The sequence below is a fragment of the Somniosus microcephalus genome, chromosome 29 (assembly GCF_052327205.1).
Source record: "Somniosus microcephalus isolate GS21.2 chromosome 29, FLI_Smic_1.0, whole genome shotgun sequence".
NCBI lineage: Eukaryota > Metazoa > Chordata > Chondrichthyes > Squaliformes > Somniosidae > Somniosus > Somniosus microcephalus.
The window spans coordinates 22,063,227-22,087,582 of NC_141015.1; the positions used below are offsets into that span (position 1 = coordinate 22,063,227).

General features: G+C 43.9%; 1 protein-coding gene across 7 annotated transcripts in view; it reads right to left on the reverse strand.

Moving 5' to 3' along the window:
* Positions 1-24,356, reverse strand: part of ptpn20 (protein tyrosine phosphatase non-receptor type 20) — a 505,217-nt gene that overhangs the window by 60,006 nt on the left and 420,855 nt on the right. For 4 of the 7 annotated variants that reach the window (XM_085970355.1, XM_085970353.1, XM_085970358.1 and 1 more), the window contains 5 exons: positions 22,418-22,462; positions 20,897-20,971; positions 19,740-19,801; positions 19,275-19,439; positions 220-385 (listed from right to left, as the gene is read on the reverse strand). In XM_085970355.1, coding sequence (XP_085826481.1) covers positions 220-385; positions 19,275-19,439; positions 19,740-19,801; positions 20,897-20,971; positions 22,418-22,462 — 513 coding nt within the window. The remainder of the gene's footprint in view (positions 1-219; positions 386-19,274; positions 19,440-19,739; positions 19,802-20,896; positions 20,972-22,417; positions 22,463-24,356) is intronic. The other 3 variants (XM_085970354.1, XM_085970356.1, XM_085970357.1) reach the window with 3 other exon arrangements.

Here is a 24,356-nt window from a genome sequence, read left to right on the forward strand (position 1 = left end):
CTTTGTCTAGCCCTCAGTAAAACACCCGTTGTTCTGTTGTTCTCTTCTTCCAAGCTCATGGTCACCTGCCCTCATTTCTCATGTGTCAATTTTTTTTGTCTCCTAGGGTCGTTTTCCTACGTTAAAGGCGCTATATAAATACTTGCCGTTATTCATTTCACAATATTTTGGTGTTAACATCAAGATTTGACAAAATCCTGAGGATTTCCCGTTTCTTACCAGCGAATAGTAATTGTTTTTTGGAGAAAGATTTCATTTCAGGCTGATGGTTGTCCATGTGCACGGGCAGCTTTCTGCTGACAGTCAACCTCACAGAACCTTGGACTCTGCGCAGAAGGTCAACAGCCTCGCCGTGAGTCAGGCCAGACACACACTCCCCATTCACCTGAGAAGGAAGCATTGCGATTTTTAAATCATATTTGTCATTAAAAAATGCCTTCTGTCCCGCCCGCACATCAAGTCTGTTGTCTACATTGAACCGTTGGCCAATTTGTGCACTTCTTTCGTTCTTAGATCTGTGTTGTTCGTCTTTCTAATTGGTTTCTACTTAATTATTCATCAGTTATATTACGCAGGCTATTTCTGTCCGATTTCAATATTCTCCCAAATCGTATTTTCAGCAAAACAAAATCTTCTGCGAGATACAGCCACCTTCCCCCAGGCTCAAATTGAGATGGAAGCTTTCGATAGAAGTGTTACAGAACTTGTATTAATATAGCATCTTTCACAGCCTCAGGATGCTTCAAAGCGTTTCATAGCCTAATTAATTACTTTTCATGCGTAGTCACTTGTTTTTGCCGGCTAATGTGGCAGCCAACTTGCACACAGCAAGATCCCACAAACAGCAGTGAATGGCCAGATAATCTGTTTCATGGTGGTGTTTGTTGGGGGAATGACTGTTGGCCAAGACACTGAGCGAATTTCCAGGACAAAGCAGCCCGCTTGGTCGGCACCTTAAACATTCACTCCCTCCACCATCGGTGCACCGTGGCTGCAGTGTGCACCATCTAAAAGATGCACTGCAGCAACTCGTCATAGCTTCTTCAACAGCACCTCACAAATCTCTACTGCCTAGAAGGTCAAGGGCAGCAGGCGCATGGGAACACCACACCTCCAAGTTCCCCTCCAAGTCACTGACTTGGAAGTATATCGCCATTCCTTCATCGTCGCTGGGTCAAAATCCTGGAACTCCCTCCCTAACAGCACTGTGGGAGTACCTTCACCACACGGACTGCAGCGGTTCAAGAAGGCGACTCACCACCACCTTCCCAAGGGCAACTAGGGATGGGCAATAAATGCCAGCCTTGCCAGCGACACCCACATCACATAAATGATTTTTTTAAAATTCCTGAACCTGCCTGTACTCCCCTCCCAGCCCTTACCAGAGTTACAGCCCAATCTCCATTTCCGCCCATGAGCATTGTTGGGGGAGATCAAGCTGTGTCTTGTTTCCTGGCTCAGGCACTGAATTTTTAGATGGTTAATTTCCCCAGTGTGCCGTTGCTGCTATTTATTTATTGGATTCTGCTAGCTGAGCTGCAGCTCCATGAAGAATGATCATTTCAAGGGGGCGGAGGAGATACTGCAGGTGTCAGTGGACAGGCCATCGCTAAGAGTGATGGGGCTCGTGTCAGGTCTTGGCTTTTAACCTACAGCAACAACATTAATTCAGTGCTGAACGAGGAAGACTACACCAGCTTTAAGAGATTCATCGAGGCCGTGCTTGGTGTATTCAAGGCTGAGCTGGCTCATGATGAGCATGCAGACTGGCTGGCCGGGAGGAGTGGTCAGAAGGATTGGCACGTCTTCAAAAATGAGTCCACTTCTGTTTTATTTATTTTGTATTTTGTCTGTTACTACACACTGCAAACTATAAAACAAGTAACACCAACATGTGAGGATCAGTAATATATACCACTGGCCTCCTCTGGCATTGCTCCTGGACAGGAATTGGGAAATCCATTTCCCCCAGGGATGGAACGGGATCTGTTACTCACTTGTGTATGAGGCTGAGTCTTGCCACTCAGCAGAGCCCAGCTTTAGTACAGCAATCTTCGTGCTACTGCACCATCCTGGCCATCACCTTGCTTGAGGGGTACTTGCAGAGCGATGCATCACACCCACACTGCATCACAGAGTGATGAGATGTGGGTCTGAGAGCATGAGGCAAGTGGAGGCCAGGCTTCTCCCCAGGGGGAAGAAAAAGCTATCGGATAGTTCCTTTTAAGACAGGTCCACCTGAGAGGGCTGACGGGACCTTGGCAATGTTCCCTGTAATTTTTTTTTTGGGTGCAAGGCCCCTTTAAGGGGCTGCGCTGCCCATTCAAATTACTGCGCATGCGCAGTTTTTGCCATTAGAATTGCATGGAGCCGGCTGCGCGGGACCTGCAAATCTCTGCGCAGCCCGCGCAGCTAAATGGGAATATTCAACCTCGGTTTAACATCTCGTCTGAAAAACAGCACCTCCAACAGTGCAGCACTTCCATTGTCAGCCTAGATTTTGTGCTCAAGTCTCTGCAATGGGACATGAACCCTCAACCTTCTGACTCAGAGGCGAGAGTGCTACCCACTGAGCCACGGCCGACGCATGATGTGGGACACCCCTGCATCCCAATAGCATTCCCCTGCATCCTTTTGCTGGACAGCAAGAATAGGAGAGGAAAAAGCACTGACTCCGAGCTCATTCAATCAGCACTTGTGACGCCGTTGTGTATCAGTTGCCAAGCTCCTCATGTTATGCCTGGAAATTAAGGTCCCTGCACCATCCTGCACTCAGTTTTGATATACATGGGGCTGGTGGGTTTCTGTGTCATGCGAGTGAAGAGCCTGAGTAATAGGCGAAGGCTCGGCCGGGGGGGGGGGGGGCGGGGGCTGCGCAAAATGGGTCCTGCAAGGAAGGTCTGTTCCCTTCATTAGGATCCTTGCACTTAAAGGTACACTGATGGTTTTTGGTGTGCCTGTTTCCAAGTCACTGGCCTGCAAATTCCTTCCCGGCAGTTGTGCCACTCAACTCCGCTGATGACCCCGTCAAAGTTTATGAGGTTGGGGATCGGCTGGGAGGAGCAGGGCTTTGGCGATTTTGGGGACATCTGTGACACCTTCCTCCCCCACCAAAGAGGCCAGAAACGTTGGCCGAATCTCGCCAGGGCAGGGGTGAGTGTTGACTCCCACCCCCTTCCCTGGAAAGGTAAGGCTGCTGCTCCTGACATCGGGGCCGACTTGGGAAAAACAATGTGTGGTCCTGATTTTTAAGGGTCCAATCCGCGATCCCAACCTGAACCCCCCCCCCCCACCCCAGGAGGTCTGCACTTCCAGCAGGTGTTGGAAAAGTTTGCCTGGTGAGAGCAGCATACCTCCGCCGACTCTATGCCAAGTCCCAGTTGAGGAGCAGGGCACGGGAGCACCCAACGTGATGAATGCAGATAAGACCATGCTGTTGTAAACTGGAGCCCAAGCTCTTGAGAGTCCCAATCAAAGCATTCCCAATGGAAGCAAAGCCTGCACTTCCAGGACCTCTTCCAAGAGGGACTCCACTTTGGGGCTTTTATCCTGATGGTCTACAGCTCAATCAGGTGGTCTTGAACAGATGCAGGTTGTGGCTTCCTCTATACACGCCCCCAAACTGTACCTGTTACATGCTATGCTCTCGAATAACTCCATAAGGTGGTGATGTTGAGCCACCAGAGTGCTTTTGTAGGCAGGCCCTGGTCTCTGCAGCTGAAAGAGCCCTCATGTTGGCCCTTCAACCATCAGGTTGCATCTCTTACAATTCCCCCATATTTGTACTCTGCGATTCACCAAGTGCTCCCTACTGATCCACCTGCAGTGGATTTATCTATGATGGTGCTTGCCATTGTAGAAAGGAGTGATGTAGGATGTTATGAGGTACTCGATTGAAGCTGTTTATTGGGTTCTGCCACCTTCACCATCTAAAGGAGCAAAAAAAAAGCATATTTTAGAATATTGGCAGTAACATAGTTTCACATGATCAGACATTGGGGTGTATTGGGCTGCCTGTGTGTGAAGGAGTGAATGAGTGAGAGAATAAGGAGATAAAGAATGAAAATCAAAAGGTGCTAGCCACGAGCTTGGGGCTGTCTCCAAATAATCCCACTCCCTCTATTGCCCCCATGCCCAGAATCTCTTATACCCTCTCCACACAAGCCAAGGCTTGCAGTTTTGGTGAACCGCCCATCTCCTGTCCGCATGTGCCGCCTCTTGTTATTTGCAGCCTTTTCCAACCAGTAAGTATAAAAGGGACAAGTATTAGAAAGGGGGGATGTGCCCGCCTTTAGAGCGTGTGAACCTGTAACGTTCAGGTTCTTTCGCTGGCAGTATGTGGCATTTGCATTTTTGCTACATTTAATGGGCCGCGTTGCTTTGGCAGCATTGCACGGTGCCCAGCAAGCCAGTGCATTTAAAAAGCTGAACTGTTGACAAAGTTCGGTGCATTCTCTCTCCGTGATGCCCCACCAAGTTTGAAGTGAAGGGCAGAGGCGATGTCAGCCAACATTGTAAAATGAAGCCATGTGTCAGAGCTCTTAGCTTGACAACCTTACACAGCCCAGAAAATGTCATCATTGTCTGTTCCCGGGTCCACACCTTACATCCATCCATGTTGCTCTGGTGTTGCTCTTTATTAAAGGGTGGCCTTCACCTCCAAAAATCCTTCTCGGCAGGACCTCCAAAGTAGCATCACCGATTGGTGCAGTTCCTCCCTTGTTGGCCCCCAGCCATTTTCTGCCTCAGTTGCAGCCCAACTTCAAGGGTGATCTGCAGCCCTTTAAGAACTGCTGGTCCTGGATAAATCCACCCCTACTGAATGACACTCCAGCATGTCATGTGCTGAGCACCAGGAGTGCTGCATATTGATTGGAATGAGCTGATAACGTTAAAGGGAGAAGTCAGGAGGAAGCACCAGATGGATGTAGAGTGCCCAAAGAGCAGTATTATCCGTTCCCTTAGTCAAACAGGCCATGAATGGAAGCTCAAGGAAAAATGTAAGTCTCATGTGAAAGGGAAAGTAGGCTACAAATGGCCCCCAGGCTACATTGTGGTTAGTTCATTCTACATTAATTATCATTATACCTGTATCAACTTCTTATTCAAGAATCCTTGAAAAACTGATCTGTTGAAAGCTGCGTTACTCTGGTCTGTCACATAATTAATGGCATTGATCAGATAAACAATTTGACCCGCAATTACAGCATACATTTTTGGAATGCGACGATTAAAATATTCAGAAAATTAATGTGAGATACTCCTCAAAACTAGAGCACTGACATAAAATCAGCGAGTAATAGACGTTTATTTCAAATCTTCAGGATCTGGCTCCCTCCTTCCAAATTTGCTTCCTTGTTTGTGGGAAAAAGCAACTATAAAGTATCAGAATGAAGGCAACTCTCCTGATTACTGCCCGTCACTAGGTGTAAATCCAGTTGTCCAGGTTTTTAAAAAGTCGAGTGATTTTAAAAGGTGCAAGTGTGCAGCACAGATTATACATTCTATAAATTAGCTGCAAGAATCGCGTGATCGTGAGCACTGTAATGATTAATGAGCGTCTCAGACCCAAGTTCCAAACTCCCGATCAGGTTCGATATACAATCTTTGGGGCTGAAAAATCCAAGTGCTCCAACTGCCTACAAACGATGTAGGAAATATATCAGAATCTATCTCGCACGCCTGGAGTTTAATGAATGATGCCGAGTTCAGCTCATCGGGATGCCCTGCATTCATCAACCTGAATAACATTAAGGAAATGCGTCCGCTGCTAATCTGAACAAAATGCAGCATTGGTTGAAAACCATTAACCAGAAATAAACAGCAACTCAAAATTGTATCTTTATTTTCCTAACTGTACACGTGCAGAACAAGGTTATTGGAGGGACCGTCACACATAGCTCAATAATTTGGCTTCAGAATTACAACAGCACAGCATTAGTTGGGTTCAACTGAATATAACATAAGAGAGCCCAGTTTCAGAATTGTACAATTTCTTGGAGTTGTATAACCAAGAAACCCACAGCAGTGGTATGCTCTGTTTAAGTCAAAGGGGGTTAATTTTCACCTTTAAGGTTTGGGTGGGAAACTGGCTGAGTGGCTCGCCTACCTGCTACAGACTCACATTGGCCCGTATTTTCCGATGCCTACGGGTGGGTACGGGCTGTGTACTCACCCGTAGGGACATCGGAAATGTCCGTTTCAGGCATGCGAAGCGCATGCGCTGAAAACCGGCATTTCCAATTTGTCAAGAATGCTCTGGACAGATCCTCCGCCTGCCCTGGAGAAGGGCCTCTGCGGGGGGGAGAGTTCCGCTTTCTGCAGAACCTCCACCCGCAGAAAACCCTTAGAAATCTTACGCCTGGTAAAAGCACGCGTAAGGCCTGCTTTTACCAGCATAAGAGTTGAAAAAAGTAAAAAAAAATGTTTTCACTCATTTATAATTTTAAAATACTTCAAAAAAAAGGTAAGTTTATTTTTAGCCCCGTAAAAAACTTCATTTATTTTTTTCAAAATATTAAATTTTTGTTTAAAATATTTAATTTGATGTAATTTTAACTCATTTTAAAAATGTCATGGTTTTTTAAAAACATTATTTAATGTTTTTGGCGTGTTTTTGGGGTGATCTCCATTCATATATTTGACAGGTCTGTCTGTCAAGTATATGAAGGGAGATTCCCTTCTCCTATTGGCTGGCCTGGCCCACGTGATCCCAGGGACGCTTGCGAACCACCTGCGCCTCTGGGATACGCGGGCCCTGCACATTTTGACAGTGGAGAGGCCCAGGAGCGGAAGTTTCCGGACCTCGGGAGCCCTCAGGTAAGTTCGTAGATTCTTTTCCGATACGAGGCATCTGCACGCAGGAAGCCTCCTATCGGAAATTACGGGCCATTATTATTTCCGCCCAAGTGGTGAAAGTGAAAATGACTCCCATCATATCAGTAAACAGGCTTACAACTTCCTCATTCCAGATATGGCTACACTGCTTGGTCAATGTTCAATCCTTTCCCATGTCTGGCTTTGTCTCTCCTTTCAGTTGCTGACTATGGCATATAGGTTATGCATCTTCCAGGTCCTCCATAATCGTTACTAACTCTTGGTTTATCTGGTGTCTTCTGCTTCCTTTCTTCTGGTTTACCCCATGCATGTACTTCTGCATTTACTCTACATGTCTTTTATCTTGAGACGTTATATTATGGAACTGTCTGGTCATACTTAAAAGATCTCTCTCTGAGCTGAACTGAGTGTTGTCTGACTTAGACCTTAGTCTGAATATGCCATGGTAAAAACTGTCCCGCCCTTGTGCTCTTTCTCCAGTAACATTTTCTCTAATTCAATCTTAACTAACACAATGGGATAAAGTCACATTTTTTTAAATGTCTGACCAAAGTCTGCCTGAGGAGATGTTTATCACCCGTCCCTATTTGAGGATTTTTTTGGCCTTGCTTTTTGGCAGGTCTTTGAAACATTTGTTGATGAGGTTTGAGGTATTGATACATCCAGATGTCTAACCACAGTCAAACAATTGCACATTGGAAAACTTGTCAACTTTTGCAAGAAGTACACCCTTATATGGGTTGACTAGCTGTTGACCTAGCAGGAAAGTCGCTGTTGTTTTCATGGGCTCTGAAGAGTCATTAGAAGAGTTCTAAACATAGGGAAAGTAAGACTTCCTGGTTCCATTCTTTGTCCAGGCCTGCAGTTTTCAAATCACGTGAAACCTCTGCTTTATAGGAATTGCTTAGTGTCAATGGAACTTTAAGCCTGTCCGATTGTGTTGACTTTGCTCCTAGTTTTCACACGGTTCCCCCTTTGACAATAGGAGAGGTTCAATACGTTTCTTTAATGCAAGACCTTTTCTATTCATTTAAGCTGGTCAAGTAACCTTCAGTTGCAATCATAACATCAGTGTAGATTATTAATGTAGACAAACATATAGCAAACTATCTATTACATCAGCCAAGTCACTTCCCACAACAGAGCATGAATCATACAAGTTCATATTTGTAACATGTTAATTAGAATGCCAAAGTTACTGTATGGACAAATATCAATCAAATTTAGTAGAACTAATATAATCCCATTAAAGCAATGGGTTGTGTAACTAAATGTAAGTGAGTGAGATTCTTTCTCTTGTAAATGTTTCACCCTCACTGCTTCTAATCTTGCTGCTCCTAAAGCTAGAACTGGTTTTCAGCGGATAATTAAACCTACAAGTTTGATCTGTCACAAAGATTGTACAATTAGCTTTGATTATTCAATGTTTTAATTGACTGTTATGACATTTATACAGCATTTTATACTCATCTTTTTCTTCAGCTTCACCTTCTAGTTGCAACTGGCAACCTTGAATTCTATCATTCTCAGTTGTCATACACAAGTCAAGCCTCTGTCTTTGGTTTCCTTCCTGATCAGGATAATGGCCATTCTGGGCCTAAGATGAGCGAACTTCTCATCAATCTCTTCCAGACGTAATTGAACATTGTTCTTCCATTTACCCGAGACTCTGGTTTCTTCTGAACTCCAGGGGCAGCTATACTGTGAAGACATGTTTCCTTGATGTCAGTACCATATCAATTCTTCTGTGCCACCTATCATGGGTAGTGAATAATCCAAGAATTTCATCCACAATACAGATGTTTTTTTCTCTGGTCTCCCCATCTTTAGGTTTGAAATTTGCTGCCTTTGCCCATTTCCATGTGGAAAGGGATCTCTTGTTTGAGCTCACACGATGCCAGATCAGTCCAAAAGGGGACAGGCTCTCCTCAGCAAATCCTTGTTGAGAAAGATTTCCTTTCCCTTGCACAGGGTCTCATACTCTGCATGATGTACACTCACAGCTTCAAATGTAAATTGGATCCAAGCATGTCCAACTGTTTCTTGGCCTTCACCACCATTTCTAAAGAACTTGGCACTAGTAGGAGAGAGCTTTATATAAGAAAGACTTGCATTTATATAGTGACTTTCACGACCTCTGGATACAAAGCGCTTTGGGACATCCTATGAAGAACTTTTTTTTGAAGTGTAGCCACTGTTGTAATGTGGGAAACACGGCAGCCAATTTGCGCACAGCAAGCTCCCACAAACAACAATGTGATAAAAACCAAATAACCTGCTTTTTTAATTATGTTGATTGAGGGATAAATATTGGTGAGGACACTGGGGATAACTCCCCTGCTCTTCTTCGAAATAGTGCCACGGGATCTTTTACGTTCACCTGAGAGAGCAGACGGGGCCTCGGTTTAACGTCTCATCTGAAAGACGGTTGTTACTAATCAATTAATCAATGTCTTTATCATCATTTGTGATCCTGAACCTTCCAAAGTTTCACAGTTCCTAATTCCCTGAAGTTGTACATCCACAAAGGATCTTCTTGTATGATTCCATTCATAATAAGGTCTCCCAGATATAACTGGAGAATACCCTTGGGTTTTCATTCTCCTCCAATCTTCGTGTCATAGCTTGTTCATTGTAGGTCATGTCTTTGTGGGTCTTGTCAGTGCTTTCATTGGTTAAGCTAATAATTGGACTATCCTCACTTGAACCAAAACCTTCAATTGTACTTAAAGTCATCTGGATTAATCCAACAAATATGATAGGAGTTGGTCACCTCTTCAACATCCTCTACTGATAAAACTTCTCTTATCCCTAATTCTTGGGAATCTCTTAGCCCAGCTGACTGTTCCATCTGAGTTAGGGCATTTGGGTGTAGTCATATATGGGTATTTGAATTTAAAGTGTTTGAAGAGGATGTCATTGCTATTTGTGACCTCCCGCCCACTCATATTTGCTGGCACAGGAGAGCCTTGGATTTGTTGCATTTTTTCACAATTTTTGCTTAATTTCTCCACTCCTTCTAGTATCTTGGAGTTATCTTTGCCTGATTGACCCTGTGGTTCATTCAGATAGAGTCTCCTTCTGTGCTGGGGACTTGTATTTCAGAACCATTGACCAGAATGACTGCTCTTGAAATGCTCTTAACTGCTTTATCCTGTCAAGAGGGGAGCTCTATAAATGATGCAGGCTTTCCACTTCTTCGGGATGGCTCGTTGTATCTGATCATTGACCATAAAAAGATTGAATTTTATTCCTTCAGAGCACGCTGGACAGATTCTAGCCCTTCTCCATTCAGGGAACTTCCCACCACCACAGCCTATGGTGCCCTTTGCTTGAATAAACACAGATCGCAGTTCTTCAATCGGTCTGACTGTAGGCATTCCTTCTTGCCCTAGGTTAATTCATCCTGGATTTAGGCATATGTCTCCATTGATATTTTGTCTTTAGAACTTCGGTGAACTGATCCTGAAGCTGTTTTTAGTTGCTTCCTTGCAATTACACTCTTGCTGTGGCCAATGCATCCTTTTAATTGTTACACTTTGCAAGCAGCCTCAGTTCTGGCATCCTCTTTACATATGTGATCTCCCATAGCCTGAGCAAGGTGATGCTGGAAGCTCGTAACTCTCCCTTGGCCCGGCTGCTCCAACTCCCAGGCATACTATGTCTCTTTCTGCTGGAGTTGCTCATTTATGTTCTAACCAACACCTAATAAAACAGAAGATCTGGTCGTTTATTTCATCGCTGTTGGTGGGGAGCTTGCTGTGTGCAAATTGGCTGCCGCGTTTCCCACATTACAACAGTGACTGCACTTAAAAAGTATTTCATTGGTTGTAATGGGCTTTGGGATGTCCTGAGGTTGTGAAAGGCAATGTAGAAATGTGAGTCTTTCTTTTACTTTCCTCACATGCGATCATTCTCCGTGCTCTGTTCTGGATTCCTTGCTGCTTAAGTCCTTAATTCTTTTTCTTTCCTGTTTGTGACTACGCGAAAAGCATTCTACTTGAAAATAGAGCAGTGAAGCAATGGCAGACACTCCCGCTTGCTTTTCTTATTCTCTTTTGACACTTTGTCCATAGCTTCCTCGTGTGTGCCTTCATAAGCTTTTCAATACTGCTATTTATTACACTCCACCACTCCTTCACTGGTAGCTATTCTCTAATCCAGTATCAACAAACGACAGCAGCTTTCAGAGGGCCAAGGATAGAATTTATAACTAAAGGAGCAAAGTTATCTATCGTGTAATACCAAATTAAATCATATTCGCTATAACCGTGAAATATGTTCCAATCTCAGGTCAAAATGCATTTGGCCAAATTCGTGAACTGCCCCTTTAAAGTTACTGAGTGAAGCAGACTGCAGTTCAACCCCGTCTGGTTCAGTCAAACAATGCAGACCTTGGGGTTGGATTTCTGTTGGGATTCTCCCGATCGTCTGCTGTTTCTCTGGGGTTTCCAGCGATGTTATGGTGGACAATGGGGGGAACCTCCATGGAAATCCAACCCCTTTAACTTTAAGCTGACTTGTGTTAAAATATCTACTTTTAACATTCAGCAGTCACACATCAAACTTCTGGCATTCTAATCATTTGGCTAAACTACACAACAGCAGCATTAATATTCATATATCCAAAAATGACCTTCATACAATTTGTCATTCGGAAGACATCATACTCTTAACAAGTTACTGCTCATCAAGCAACATTTCACAAACATCATCAATTCATATAAAATTGTAACCAAACAGTACAAATATAAACTTTACAAGATCATCCTTGATTCTCAGCAAGAGTTAAAATGAATTAGCAATTAGCTGCAATTGGCTGTCTTACAATACAAGGGCAACACTAATTTTCCTTCTCTGTTAAGTTTGAGTCCCAAATGTTGTTCTCATTAATAAATATCCAAGCCCCCATTAAGATTGGACATACTGGCCCAGATTTTGCTGAATAAAAAACGGCGTCTGAATGACGCACACCGTTATCAATGCACAAATCGTCCCGCAACTTGTGGCGAGGAAGAGATACCCCGTGAATAGCGAATCGCAACAAGCTGCCGGCGTTACGAAAATGGTATCTCGTCCTTAACCACCCCGTGAGTTTCATGAAGTTGCTGCATTTGCACATTAATTGCCCATTAAACTGGCCACAGAAAGTTAAGGCCTAGAAATTCAGTAAGGCGCTGCAAGCTTTGCGCCCAGTTGCCGCCTAAAGAGGGCTTCTGCGCCAGTATAGGAGGTTGCGCTGATATTGAGATCGGCGGTAATGGCGGCGGTAGCCGGTAGCGCTGCGCCGGCACCGATGACGTCATCAGTGTGCGCAGTGCCCCGTTTCCGCCCCGATGCCGGCCCGACGCCCATATTCAGTTGCCGCCGCCTCCTCCGTGGCGGCCGCCTCCTCCGTGGCGGCCGCTACTAACATCCGGAGACCAGGGCCTTACTGCAGCCTTACTGGGGCGCATAAAGGTGGAGGTGCGGCCGGCCGCTTTTTCGGCGGCCGCCAGCCCGCACCTCCTTCCCCGGCCTCGGCATTGCCGGCTGCTTTCCGCGAGCCCGGCACTTCTCCGTGGTGCCGGGCTCATTTGCCGGCACAATCCAGCGGCGATCTCCCCGTTGCAGGCACCTCCACCTTAAGAGAAGGAGGAGGCCTGCAGTACCGCAGCCTGCCGCACCGCATCGGGTGGCGCAGCGGCACTTAGAGCGCTGATATTCAGTTTCAGCGCCCCAAGCGGGGGCGGGCACACCCTGGAATAGCGGCCGGTTCCGACTTGGGGCGCGAAAAGTGAATATTTGACGGTCGCACATGGCTCCGCGCCCAGCGCTAACTTTTGGCCGTTAGCCAGCTGGCAGGGCCATAGTGAATTTCTAGGCCTAAGTCTTTAGTTAAGTCACAGAAATTAACAGCATAAGTACCCTTTTAACAACATGATAATTGTTACTGACTGCCAATCAACCTCTCTTGCCCAGAAAGTGAACAATTATAACTTCTGACGAAAGGTCAGCCACCTGAAACGTTAACTCTGTTTCTCTCTCCACAGGTGCTGCCTGACCTGCTGAGCATTTCCAGCATTTTCTGTTTTTATTTAATTATAAGTCTCTCAATATCGAGTTCAACAATTTCAGATCATAACCTCGGCCCCTATTATATTTTTATATATTTTTTATCCGCACCTTTGGTTTGTGCCTTTTCCTTTTTTTCTCTCCCACATGGCAGCTGTCTCTCATTCTGCCAGCGCATTTCAGACTTCATCTAGAGCCATCTTTTGTCTCTTTACCTGTCCTATTACCATCTCGTCTCGTCTTGAATATCTCTTAATGTCTCTTCACCTCTCAGACCTTCCCTTTTGTTCTTTCATCCCCTCCCCCATTTCCCAGCCCTCAAACTGGCCTTTTAATCTGTTTCATTTCCTGCTTTTTTCTCAGTTTTGAAGAAGGGTTTCGACCTGAAACTGTCAGGGCGAGGCTGGTTCTGGACCCAAGTGCAGACAGACGAGGCGAGAAGCAGGTATGCAGTCTTAAATAAAAGTACTTTACTAGAATCACACAGGTGAACAGTTACAAACATAGGAGCTCAAGACAAGCTACCACTAGGCAAATGGCTTGTCAAGACTGAGCACAGAGGGAAGAAACCACAGAACTTAAATACAAGCAAAAACAGGTGAAACCAATAAACCTGATAAAAGGCAGTTAAGTAATAAACACAGGAGAAACTAGTAACAATTAGCAAAGGGAAAAAAACAAGTGAAGGTGCCATCTAGGGGTTACTGAGGGAACTAACCGGCACCCTCACAGAAACGTTAACTCTGTTTCTCTCTCCACGGACGCTGCCTGGCCTGCTGAGTTTTTCCAGCGTTTTCTGTTGTTATTTCGGATTTCCAGCATCCGCAGTATTTTGCTATCGTACACTGCTGATCCTGTTGTTTACCAAGGTCCCGGATGTCCTGTCACCCTCACCGTGCTGTTATCAGCTCACACTTCCAGCAACATTGTGGGCAAAAAATGTTAAACCTAAACATGCACAAACAAGTCTAACTAACGGGGCATGCCACAAGATGTCCTGCTCCAGCAAAATCTGGGCCATAACTTTTGGGTGCCAGCCAGAAACTAAGATGGGGCTGATGAACTGGAAATGGCTGATGTTCCAGTATATCAGAATTTATGGTCCAAGTATGACGTAAAGTTTGGTTCATCAGCATGCCCTACCATTACCAACTTAAATAATCTTACGGAAATATGCTGCCAATTACCTGAATCAAATGCAGCATTGATTGAAAACCATTTAACTCTTGGCTTAGTAGAGATCAGGAAATAAATACTGACACAAAATTGTACCTCTGACACTACTTTATTTTCCTTACTCGACACATGCAGAACAAGGTTATCGGAGTGATCTTCACAAATAGCTCATTGACTTGGCTTCAGGATTACAACAGCACAGCATTAGCTGGGTTCAACTGAATACAACATAACAGAGAGCCCAGTTTCAGAATTACGCTCTCAAAGATGATACTGTGTGTTGCATCTTGTAGTTATAGCCAAGCAACTGATAGAAAATGCATCCTCTCCAATTCAGCTTATATATCAGTAAAAAGGCTTATGACCATTGTTTTGGAAATGGTTATAATGTTGGGTCAACGTTCCATCCTTTCTTATGTCTGGCTTTGTCTCTCCTTGCAGCCGTTGATGATGCCTTCAAGGTTCTGCCTCGACCAAGTCATCCATGATTGCCAGTGTTCCTGCTTCATCCAACATCTTCTTTCTTTTGCTTCATCCCATGCATGTACTTATTTAATCTATTTTACATAGTCTATTGTCTCAGCTTAATCTGTGCTGGGAATAGCTGGCTGCCTGGCCCAAGATAGCTCACTGAAGCGAAGTCGCCTAATTTTGTTCGGTCAACTCGTTTGAATAATTAGCATCAGCTCCGAGCACAACTTTGGCCTTGTGCCAACAGCCAGCCTAATGGGGATGCACGGAAGCTAGTCAGCAGCTCAAGGTTAAAGAAGTATGCGCTTAAACATATGTGGCTCAATATGGAAGGGTGGCAAATATTGTTAAAACCTTGATAAAGCTTCAAAATGGTTTTTTAAATATTTTTAAACCTTTGCCAAGGCTAGGGGAGGATAAGGAGCGAGAAGCACCAGGCAAAAATGAAGTGAAAGCACATCCAATGCGGAGACAAAGTTTATAGGCAAGTGGTAGAATAGAATAGCCCAACCTGTGTGATGGCTGGCAAAGTGAACATGCTGCTGTATGAGTTGAGTGAGAACAGGTTTGCCCTGTTTGGCACTTTGGAGTACAGTGCACCTTACCAGGCAGGACATGCTGGCGAGGCTCAACCATCTGTACTATGCAAGGGCGCCATCCAAGTGCACCGTGGACATCCTGTGGCTGGCAAGCTGATGCCCGCCCCACCCCCCCCCGCTTCCACAGGATAAATGGTGCGTGTGCTGTCCCTTGCAAGCAGTGTCTCTATCACTTGCTTGGTGCGTCTGTGGACAGCTGATTAACTGATTTGGCATGTCACCACCACCGGTGGCTTGGAAGGATCTGCAAGCTGGTGTAAAAACTTAATAATTGCCAACGGAAGAGGTGCATCGGTGTGTCTTAAGTTGTGGTCCAAGCGATGGCATAGCATCATGGTAGCCCTTTATGAAGTGAAGGTAGAGAAGAAGAATCTCCTCCAAATTGTGTAGGATGGGCTGACTGTGCCAATAAATGTGGGTTCTGGGGTAAAGATGGGTGTGTACAAAAAATATAAGGAACAGAGGCGCCTGCCTTCCTTGTCCCCTCAGAAACACTCGCCCTCCCCCCAAATCGAGAAGTGCCATTGGAATCTCCAAAGGACTCCCCATCCCACTTTGATTGCTGCAAGTGAAATAGCAAGCAAGATGGTTGTAAGATATGGATTTGGAAATAAAAGTCTTGTAATGCAAAATATCAGCCCCAAACAGCGAGAAATATTAATGCAGGAATAAAAATGCAGCTAAATCAACAAACTTAAAAAAAAGACTACCTTGACAACCAAAAGTTGAAAAGTAACACTCACCTTTAAGAAGCCTACTCCCACAGGCCTGGTCATCCTGCTACAATAGTTTCAAATGAACGAGCAACGCCGATGGCGAAGAAATGGTGAGAAAGGACCAGATCCAACGAGGGACCCATTTACATCAAACTTGGAGTTTTCATGAGTTCCACACTGGCCATCAGCGGAGCCTCAGAAACACTGGCTTATTTCTTCAATGCAAATGAAGTGAGTTAACCCGTGCGCCTAGCTCCTGTCCAGCGGATCTAAAATTGGTCCTTGTATTTCTTAGTGCTCGAGAATATAAATGATAGATTTGACTGGTCAATACTTTAAGATTCCTCTCTCTGAGCTGAATTGGGTCTTCATTTGTCTGATTTACATCCCCATTTCAAGATTTTTGGCTTTGCTTTTAGCTTATGACATGTCTGTTGATAAGATTCATCATACTGATACATCTATATGTAACATAGGAACAGGACATTCAGCCCCTCGAGCCTGCTCGCCATTCAATGAGATCATGGCTGATCTGTGACCTAACTCCATATACCCGACTTTGGCCCATATCACTTAATACCTTTGGTTAACAGAAAGCTATCAATCTCTGATTTAAAATTAACAATTAATCTAGCATCAATTGCCATTTGCAGAAGAGAGTTCCAAACTTCTACCACCCTTTGTGTGTAGAAGTGTTTCCTAATTTCACTCCTGAAAGGTCTGGCTCTAATTTCTAGACTCTGCCCCCTAGTCCTAGAATCCCCAACCAGTAGAAATGGTTTCTCTCTATCTACCCTATCTGTTCCCCTTAATATCTTGAAAACTTAGATCAGATCACCCCTTAACCTTCTAAGTTCCAGCGAATACAACCATAATTTGTGTAATCTCTCCTCGTAACTTAATCTTTGAAGTCTGGGTATCATTCTGGTTAACCTACGCTGCACTCCCTCCCAGGCCAGTATATCCTTCCTAAGGTGTGCTGCCCAGAACTGCTCACAGTACTCCAGGTGTGGTCTAACCAGGGTTTTGTATAGCTGCAGCATAACTTCTACCCCCTTGTATTCTAGGCCTCTAGATATAAAGACCAGCATTCCATTAGCCTTTTTGATTATTTTCTATACCTGTTCATGACATTTTAATGATCTATGTACCTGGACCCCAAAGTCTCTTTGGACATCCACTGTTTTTAGCCTTTCACCATTTAGAAAGTATCCTGTTCTATCCTTTTTAGGTCCAAACTGGATGACCTCACATTTGCCTACATTGAAATCCATTTGCCACAGTTTTGCCCATTCACTTAATCTGTCCATATCCCTTTGTAATGTTATGCTTCCATCGACACTGCCTACAATTCCACCTATCTTTCTGTTATTGGCAAATTTGGATATATGACTTTCTATGCCATCATCTAAGTCATTAGTAAATACTGTGAACAGTTGAGGCCCCAACACAGATCCCTGCGGGACACCACTAGTCACCTTCTGCCAATTAGAGTACCTACCCATCATCCCTACTGCCTGTCTCCTGCCGCTCAGCCAATTTCCTAACCAGGTCAATAACTTGCTCTCAATTCCATGGGCTATTATGTGGGACTTTATCAAATGCCTTCTGGAAGTCCATATAAATAACATCCATAGACATTCCCCTGTCCACTACTTTAGTCACCTCTTCAAAAAATTCAATCAGGTTTGTCAGACATAACCCACCTTTCACAAATCTCTCTGATCAACTGAAAGTTTGAGGTGCCCAGTCACCCTATCCTTAATTATAGACTCCAACAATTTCCTGACAACAGATGTTAGGCTAACGGATCTATAATTCCCTGGTTTCCCTCTCTCACCATTTTTAAATAGCGGAGTGACATGTGCAATTTTCCAATCTAAAGGAACGGTTCCTGAATCAAGAGAACTTTGGAATATTATATAGTTAGGGCATCTGCAACGCCCTCAACTACTTCCTTTAAAACCCTGGGATGGAAACCATTTGGCCCTGGGGATTTGTCACTCTTTAGTACCATTATTTTCTTCATTACTGTTATTTTACTTACATTAATTTTATTGAGTCCCTGTCCCTGATTTAGTTTCCTTGGGATTTCTGGCATGCATTTCACGATGATCAAATAATTACAAGGAATGTAAAGGGCCATTTACAAGGAATGTTTTAACCCAATCCTATCTTATTGGCTTTGCTTCTATTTATCCTACAAATCCCCTCTTCAGTAATGGGGTGAGGTTTGATATATTTCTCCATTGCAAGAATATCCAAACCTTTCTGTTTATTTAAAATGAAGTCTTCATAATAAGCACATGGTTTCAAATATCCTTCAGGCTTCACTTTTATTTTTCTTACTGTACGCTAAGCAGCGAAGAGTTAATTACTATATTATACTTTCAGGAGCATAACCTGTGTCTGATTGGAAACTTGCATTACTTATTCAATAGCAGTTACAAAAAATGAATTGTCTAAATCCTGAATCCAGTTTTACTGACTGTATTGTGCTCCCTATCACACACACATACCAACTTGAAAAGAGCCAGCTGCTTATAGCTGGAGACAAACTCAAAATTAAATATTGATAATTATTATATCAATATTACATATATACTTTTCCAATTGATAATGAATATATAAATATAATATATAATATATACAGTTCCATTCATCTACAACCACCTCAGGAGTTATCTTTTAACTTTAGACTGCTGCGCAAACATAAGCTTAATTTCATCTAGAATAGTTTCCTTTTAGACTTTTCTTGCGGCATCAGTAATGTCCGCGGGAGTTGTCCCCAATTGTCTGCCGTACCAAACATTGGCGAACCTCCAGAGAAACTGCGTAAACGGCTTTTTTCTGGCGATCTTCCACCAAAGTTACAGCAGACGATTGGGAAAATTCAAAACTTTATCGCATTCTTTGAAATACTGTAATAGTAATCCCGTAGCGCTTTAAGGAGCCCCTCCAGAGACCTCAGCACATAAATCTAGCCTGACACTCCAGTGCAGTGCTGAGGGAGTGCTGCGCTGTCGGAGGTGCCGTCCTCTGTCTTTCGGATGAGACGTTAAACCAAGACCTTGTCTGCCCTCTCAGGTGGACGTAAAAGATCTCACAGCACTACTTCAAAGAAGAGCAGGGGCGTTATCCCCGGTGTCTTGGCCAATATTTATCCCTCAACCAACATCACTAAAACAGATTATCTGGTCATTATCACAGTGATGTTTGTGGGAGCTTGCTGTGCACAAGTTGGCTGTCATTCCCCACAGTACAACAGTGACTACACTCCAAATGTACTTCATTGCCTGTAAAGCACTTTGGGACGTCCTGAGGTCGTGAAAGGCGGCTATATAAATGCAAGGTATTTCTTTCTCGTGACTGGCATGAATCAATCGACGTGCTGTTCGCAGCAACAAGAGCTGCAGGTTACCTGTAGAAGACTGTCTTGGACTTTGAGTCTCCCATCCAGATCTGCCAGACCGCCCGGGCTAATCGCCTTCACCAGCGCAGCAGTTCCGTTGTCACCGCCCACCAGTGCAAAGCCCAAACCGCCGCTTGTTGGTTTTTCCAATTCAATGTGGATTATAGAGCTCTGCTGGGAGATAAAAAGGGTAGCTGTGGTTTCACTCAACACCTCCAGAATTGTAGGGGAGGGGTGAGTCTTCAGTAAGATATGCTTCGGTCCTGTTACTGGATTACATGTAAAGAACAGCCATTCAAAATTTACACCGCATTTACTAATGGCTTACTACTTACTTCACAGAGCAACTTTGCACTGATGGATGCATGCAAAGTTACACATAAAATAAGAAATACTGTGAAATAATAATTCCTACAGCTATCAGGCACGCCTACAGTATCACTCTTATAAACATATATTAGAAAAGCAGGATACCTCAGATTCTGCAGGCAGAGTGGAGTTAGTTTGAGATCGCACATAATCCTCAGACTGGTTTCCTAAAAAATAGAATAACGTGAAAAAAAACCTTCCAAATGGAATAACATTGCTTACGCTCGACTTCAAATCCCTCCATGGCCTCGCCCCTCCCTATCTCTGTAACCTCCTTCAGCCCCCCCACACCGAGATCTCTGCGCTCCTCTAATTCTGGCCCCTTCAACATCTCCGATTTAAATCGCTCCACCATCGGTGGCCGTGCCTTCAGCTGCTTAGGCCCTAAGCTCTGGAATTCCCTGCCTAAACCTCTCCGCCTCGCCACCTCTCTCTCCTCCTTTAAGACGCTCCTTAAAACCTACCTCTTTGACCAAGCTTTTGGTCACCTACCCTAATTTCTCCTTATGTGGCTCACTGTTAAATTTTGTTTGATAGCCGCTCCTGTGAAGTGCCTTGGAACAGTTTATTAGGTTAAAGGCACTGTTGTTGATGTTGTAGTTAACAGAGTCAATTCCTTAAATGGTAGAGAGGATAAACCAATATGTGGACTGAATAGTTACAGAAATCAACATTTAGTGATTTAAAATGGGTGCAAACAGCAATTTATAAATACTTTAATATTTATCTACATACTCTCTTAAAACATGTTGACCATATATAATTTCCCCTTGAGCGAATCTTTGCTAGCTCTGTATACTTATGCTAATATTCTGGGATAAATCCACTTAACAAACCAGAGTAATTCATTTTTTAAAAACATATATATTAAATGCATTAAAATACTTTTCTTTAATCTCTGCTGAGATTTTGAATAACTTACAACCTTGTAGTAATTCAGATCTTTTCCAGTTCTGTGTTTCCTTTCGCTGTTTCCCTATATTCTATATAACAAGTACCTTAACGCTCTGCCTCCTGGCTTGCTGTGACTCAGCAACCTCTCAATGCTGCTCGTCAGCCCAGGAGGGATCAGTCAGGCACTAGATCAGATGCAGAAATGTGCTCTAATACCACAGCCGGAGACAAACAGCTTGGTAATAATTAATCCTCCCAATAAATGGGAGCCGGAACTCAGCAAGTTCTTCTTTCAGCAGAAGGCCTGGTTACTGAAGCGGAGAGAAAATAGATAAAACTGGATTAAGACAATGGGAAGGCTCCCTTACCATCGAGAGTCCGCCGCTTCTCCTGTTCGGCCTGGCTTTGTCCTCCTTTTGATGTCAGCTTATATTCACCGAAGCCTTAAGTTCACAAAGAAAAACATGTATAATTCACAACTTGCACAAAAAAAACGAAGAAAGCAGGTCACCATTTAACAGAGATAGGGGATCGAACCCGTTCCCTGGGCACTCACGATGCTAATTGTTCCCAATTTCTCATTTGTAATGGAATGGAAAGGGCAGTGAATGGGGAATTTGGAATCCCCATAGCCAGTTTGCCCTTTAGTTTCGTGGCTCCTTGTTTTTAATTAAGCAGTAAAGGAGCAGGCAGCTAGACTTCCCCAGACAGGTTAGTAGGTGGGTATGGGGAATGAATGAGTAATCCTTCCATCTCTGTGAGATTTGTTGCATCAACTTTTCAATCACTGTTACTCCCTTACCTCTTTTAAGAATATCAAAGCTCTTTTATTGGGTGACATCATTGGGAGTATTTGTTGTACTTAGGAACATGATTTGTCACATGCCTTTAATAGTAGATCTCCAAGGAAAAACTATACTTTAGAAGACTAGAGTTTAGAAGAATGAGAGGGGATCTCATTGAAACTTATAAAATTCTAACAGGACTAGACAGACTAGATGCAGGAAGGATGTTCCCGATGGCTGGGGAGTCCAGAACTTCCAGTCTAAAGATAAGGGGTAAGCCATTTAGAACAGAGATGAGGAGGAATTACTTCACCCAGAGAGTGGTGAACCTGTGGAATTCTCGACCACAGAAGGCAGTGGAGGCCAATTCATTAAATATATTCAAGAAGGAGTTAGATATATTTCTTAAGGCTAAGGGATCAAGGGATATGGGGAGAAGGCAGGGACAGGGTACTGAATTTGGATGATCAGCCATGATCTAATTGAATGGCGGAGCAGGCTCGAGGGGCTGAATGGCCTACTCCTGCTCCTATCTTCTATGTTTCTATGTTGAGTGTTCATTGTGTCTATGTATATCACTCTATTAAGTCCATACAACATCTACTCTGAATGCTTCTTTGAAACTGTAGCATCTCATCCAAGGGCTATCTATCTTTCTCCTTAAATGAATGAAGATTAGGTGCATTCGTGATGCTCTGGCCATCATGCTGTGGGTCAGGCAGATGGATGTGTCATTACTGGTGGTGGTGTTCTTCAGATGAGATGTTAAATTGAGGTCCTGTTTGCTGATTGAGGTGGACATTCCAGGTCAGGTAGCACTGTTTGAAGAAGAGCAGGAATTTCTCCAGTGGCCTGACCTACAGTCCTCCTTCAACCAGTACCACCAAAGAAGACAGACTCTTTGTTCGCTCACCTCTGTTGCTGTGGGATACGGAATAACTAGTGTTTGCTACATGATAACAGTCGATAGGTTTCAAAAATTACTGCATTGTGTGAAGTGCTTTGAGATGTTTTGACATGAGGCAGCACTATCTAAATGGAAGAAATAGGAAAAGAAAATCACACAACACGGGGCAATCGCACATCCAGAATATTTGCACTTGCCTTTTAGTGCCAAACAATTTTTAATTTTCTTTCTGTTTGTAGTTCCTGGAAATTAAGAGAATAAAAGATAAAAAAAGACAGCATAGTAGTGAAGAAAAGGAGGGAAACAAAAGAGGGTCACAGTTGTAGAGAGTAAAACAGATAGTTGACAGAGCCCGCCCTGATTCCAGAGGGACACAGCAGAACCTACAGCTCTGCTACTTTGATAGATTACAACTCCAGTGTTTGCACGAGTCTGAATTTAGAGCCAGAGAGTACATAGGATGTTTGCAACAAATAAAGACTTATTGGGGATTAAATTCAGGAGAGCGTCCAGTTTTCAAATGATTGACTGCCCCTGGATTCAAACTTATAACCATATGGTGTAGAGGTAACTCCGCCACCACTGGTACTTGCAAACCGCTTGGAATCCACTTGATGATGAATACTGACAAGGTCATTCCTATTAATAGATATTTTAATACAATAGCAAAATACTGCGGATGCTGGAAATCTGAAATAACAACAGAAAATGCTGGAAACACTCAGCAGGCCAGGCAACATCCGTGGAGAGAGAAACAGAGTTAATGTTTCAGGTCGATGACCCTTCTTCAGAACTGGAAAAAGTTGGAGATGTAACAGATTTTAAGCAGGTGCAGAAGTAGGGAAGGCAGGGGGGGGTGCGGTGGCAGGGGAGAAAGGAACTGAAGGGACGGTCTGTGCTAGAATGCAAGGCAGGAGTAGTTAAACGTTGCAAATGGGGATGGCAGAATCATCAACAGCTGCCGCCTGAAAAAATGGGGGGGGGGGGGGACGCGGTGTTGTATGAACGCATTCAAGCATAGAACCAGGCAGACAGGCTTACAACTACGATGTTCTCTTTACTCAGTAAAATGGCCGACTGCTGCTTTCCCGGGTAATTCCCATAATGCAATGCACATTACATTACCGTATTAACTGGTGTTAAACTCACACATTACATTGCGAGTTTGACACCAGTCAATACGGTAATCAGTACACGACATCCCCCTTTTCCTTGGAAACAAACTTGCAATTTACAAACAATTGCTTACAATAACACTGCATAATTATTTGGTTTATAAACTGTTTACAAACTTGTGTCTTACCACACAACTAAATAATTCCCAGGTTTAAACATTTAACATCACCCATGCAGTTCTCGCACAGTTTATGTTGTGACATAATCAGACAGTCTTTGGGGTTTTCTTTTAACCCTTTGAGGTCTGGCTGTATTGGGTATGTCTGACATGTTGGTGTCAGTGGGTATGCCTGTGTCACAGTGGTATGTGTGTCAGGGTCTACTATGCTGTCCTCAGTCCCTTGTGTTTCCTCCTGCTCATTGAGTGTCTCCTTTGGTCCATTGGTTCTGTATTTCTTCACAAACGTAGTGTTTCTCGAGTAGCGTGCTCCATCTGGAGATTCTACTACTACTTGACTCCCTGTTTTACTCAAAACTTTGTGGGGTGTGGCATTAAAAGGAGTGGTGAACTTGTCCACTTTGTCCTGCCGTACCAGCACCATGTCGACAACTTCCACCTCTGAGTATTGTGTTCTCCGCTGTTCATCTGCGTAGAGTTTGGACTTGCCTTTTTGTTCAGCGTCCCGGTCACGTACTTCCATGTCTGCGCGCGACTCTGTGATGTCTGGCAGCTTTCCTCTCATTTTCTGTTTAAAGAGCAGTGTGCTGCCTTCCTTTAGGAATTTATGTTAGTTTTCAAGTTAATTCAGGGGTTTGAGTAATTTGGGTCGATTCCCATTGTGTGCCGCCACCTAGTGGATATTTGGTACCTAGTAAGTGCAGTAAAGCGCAGTAAAGTAAAATTGCTGTAAAGTAAAATTGCTGTATATCACAAGACCTGCAGCTTGACACATGGTGTTGCAGTTATTTTCTTGTTACGCTTCGGCCTTGGACACTATTTGCCTGTAAGTACTTGAGAAT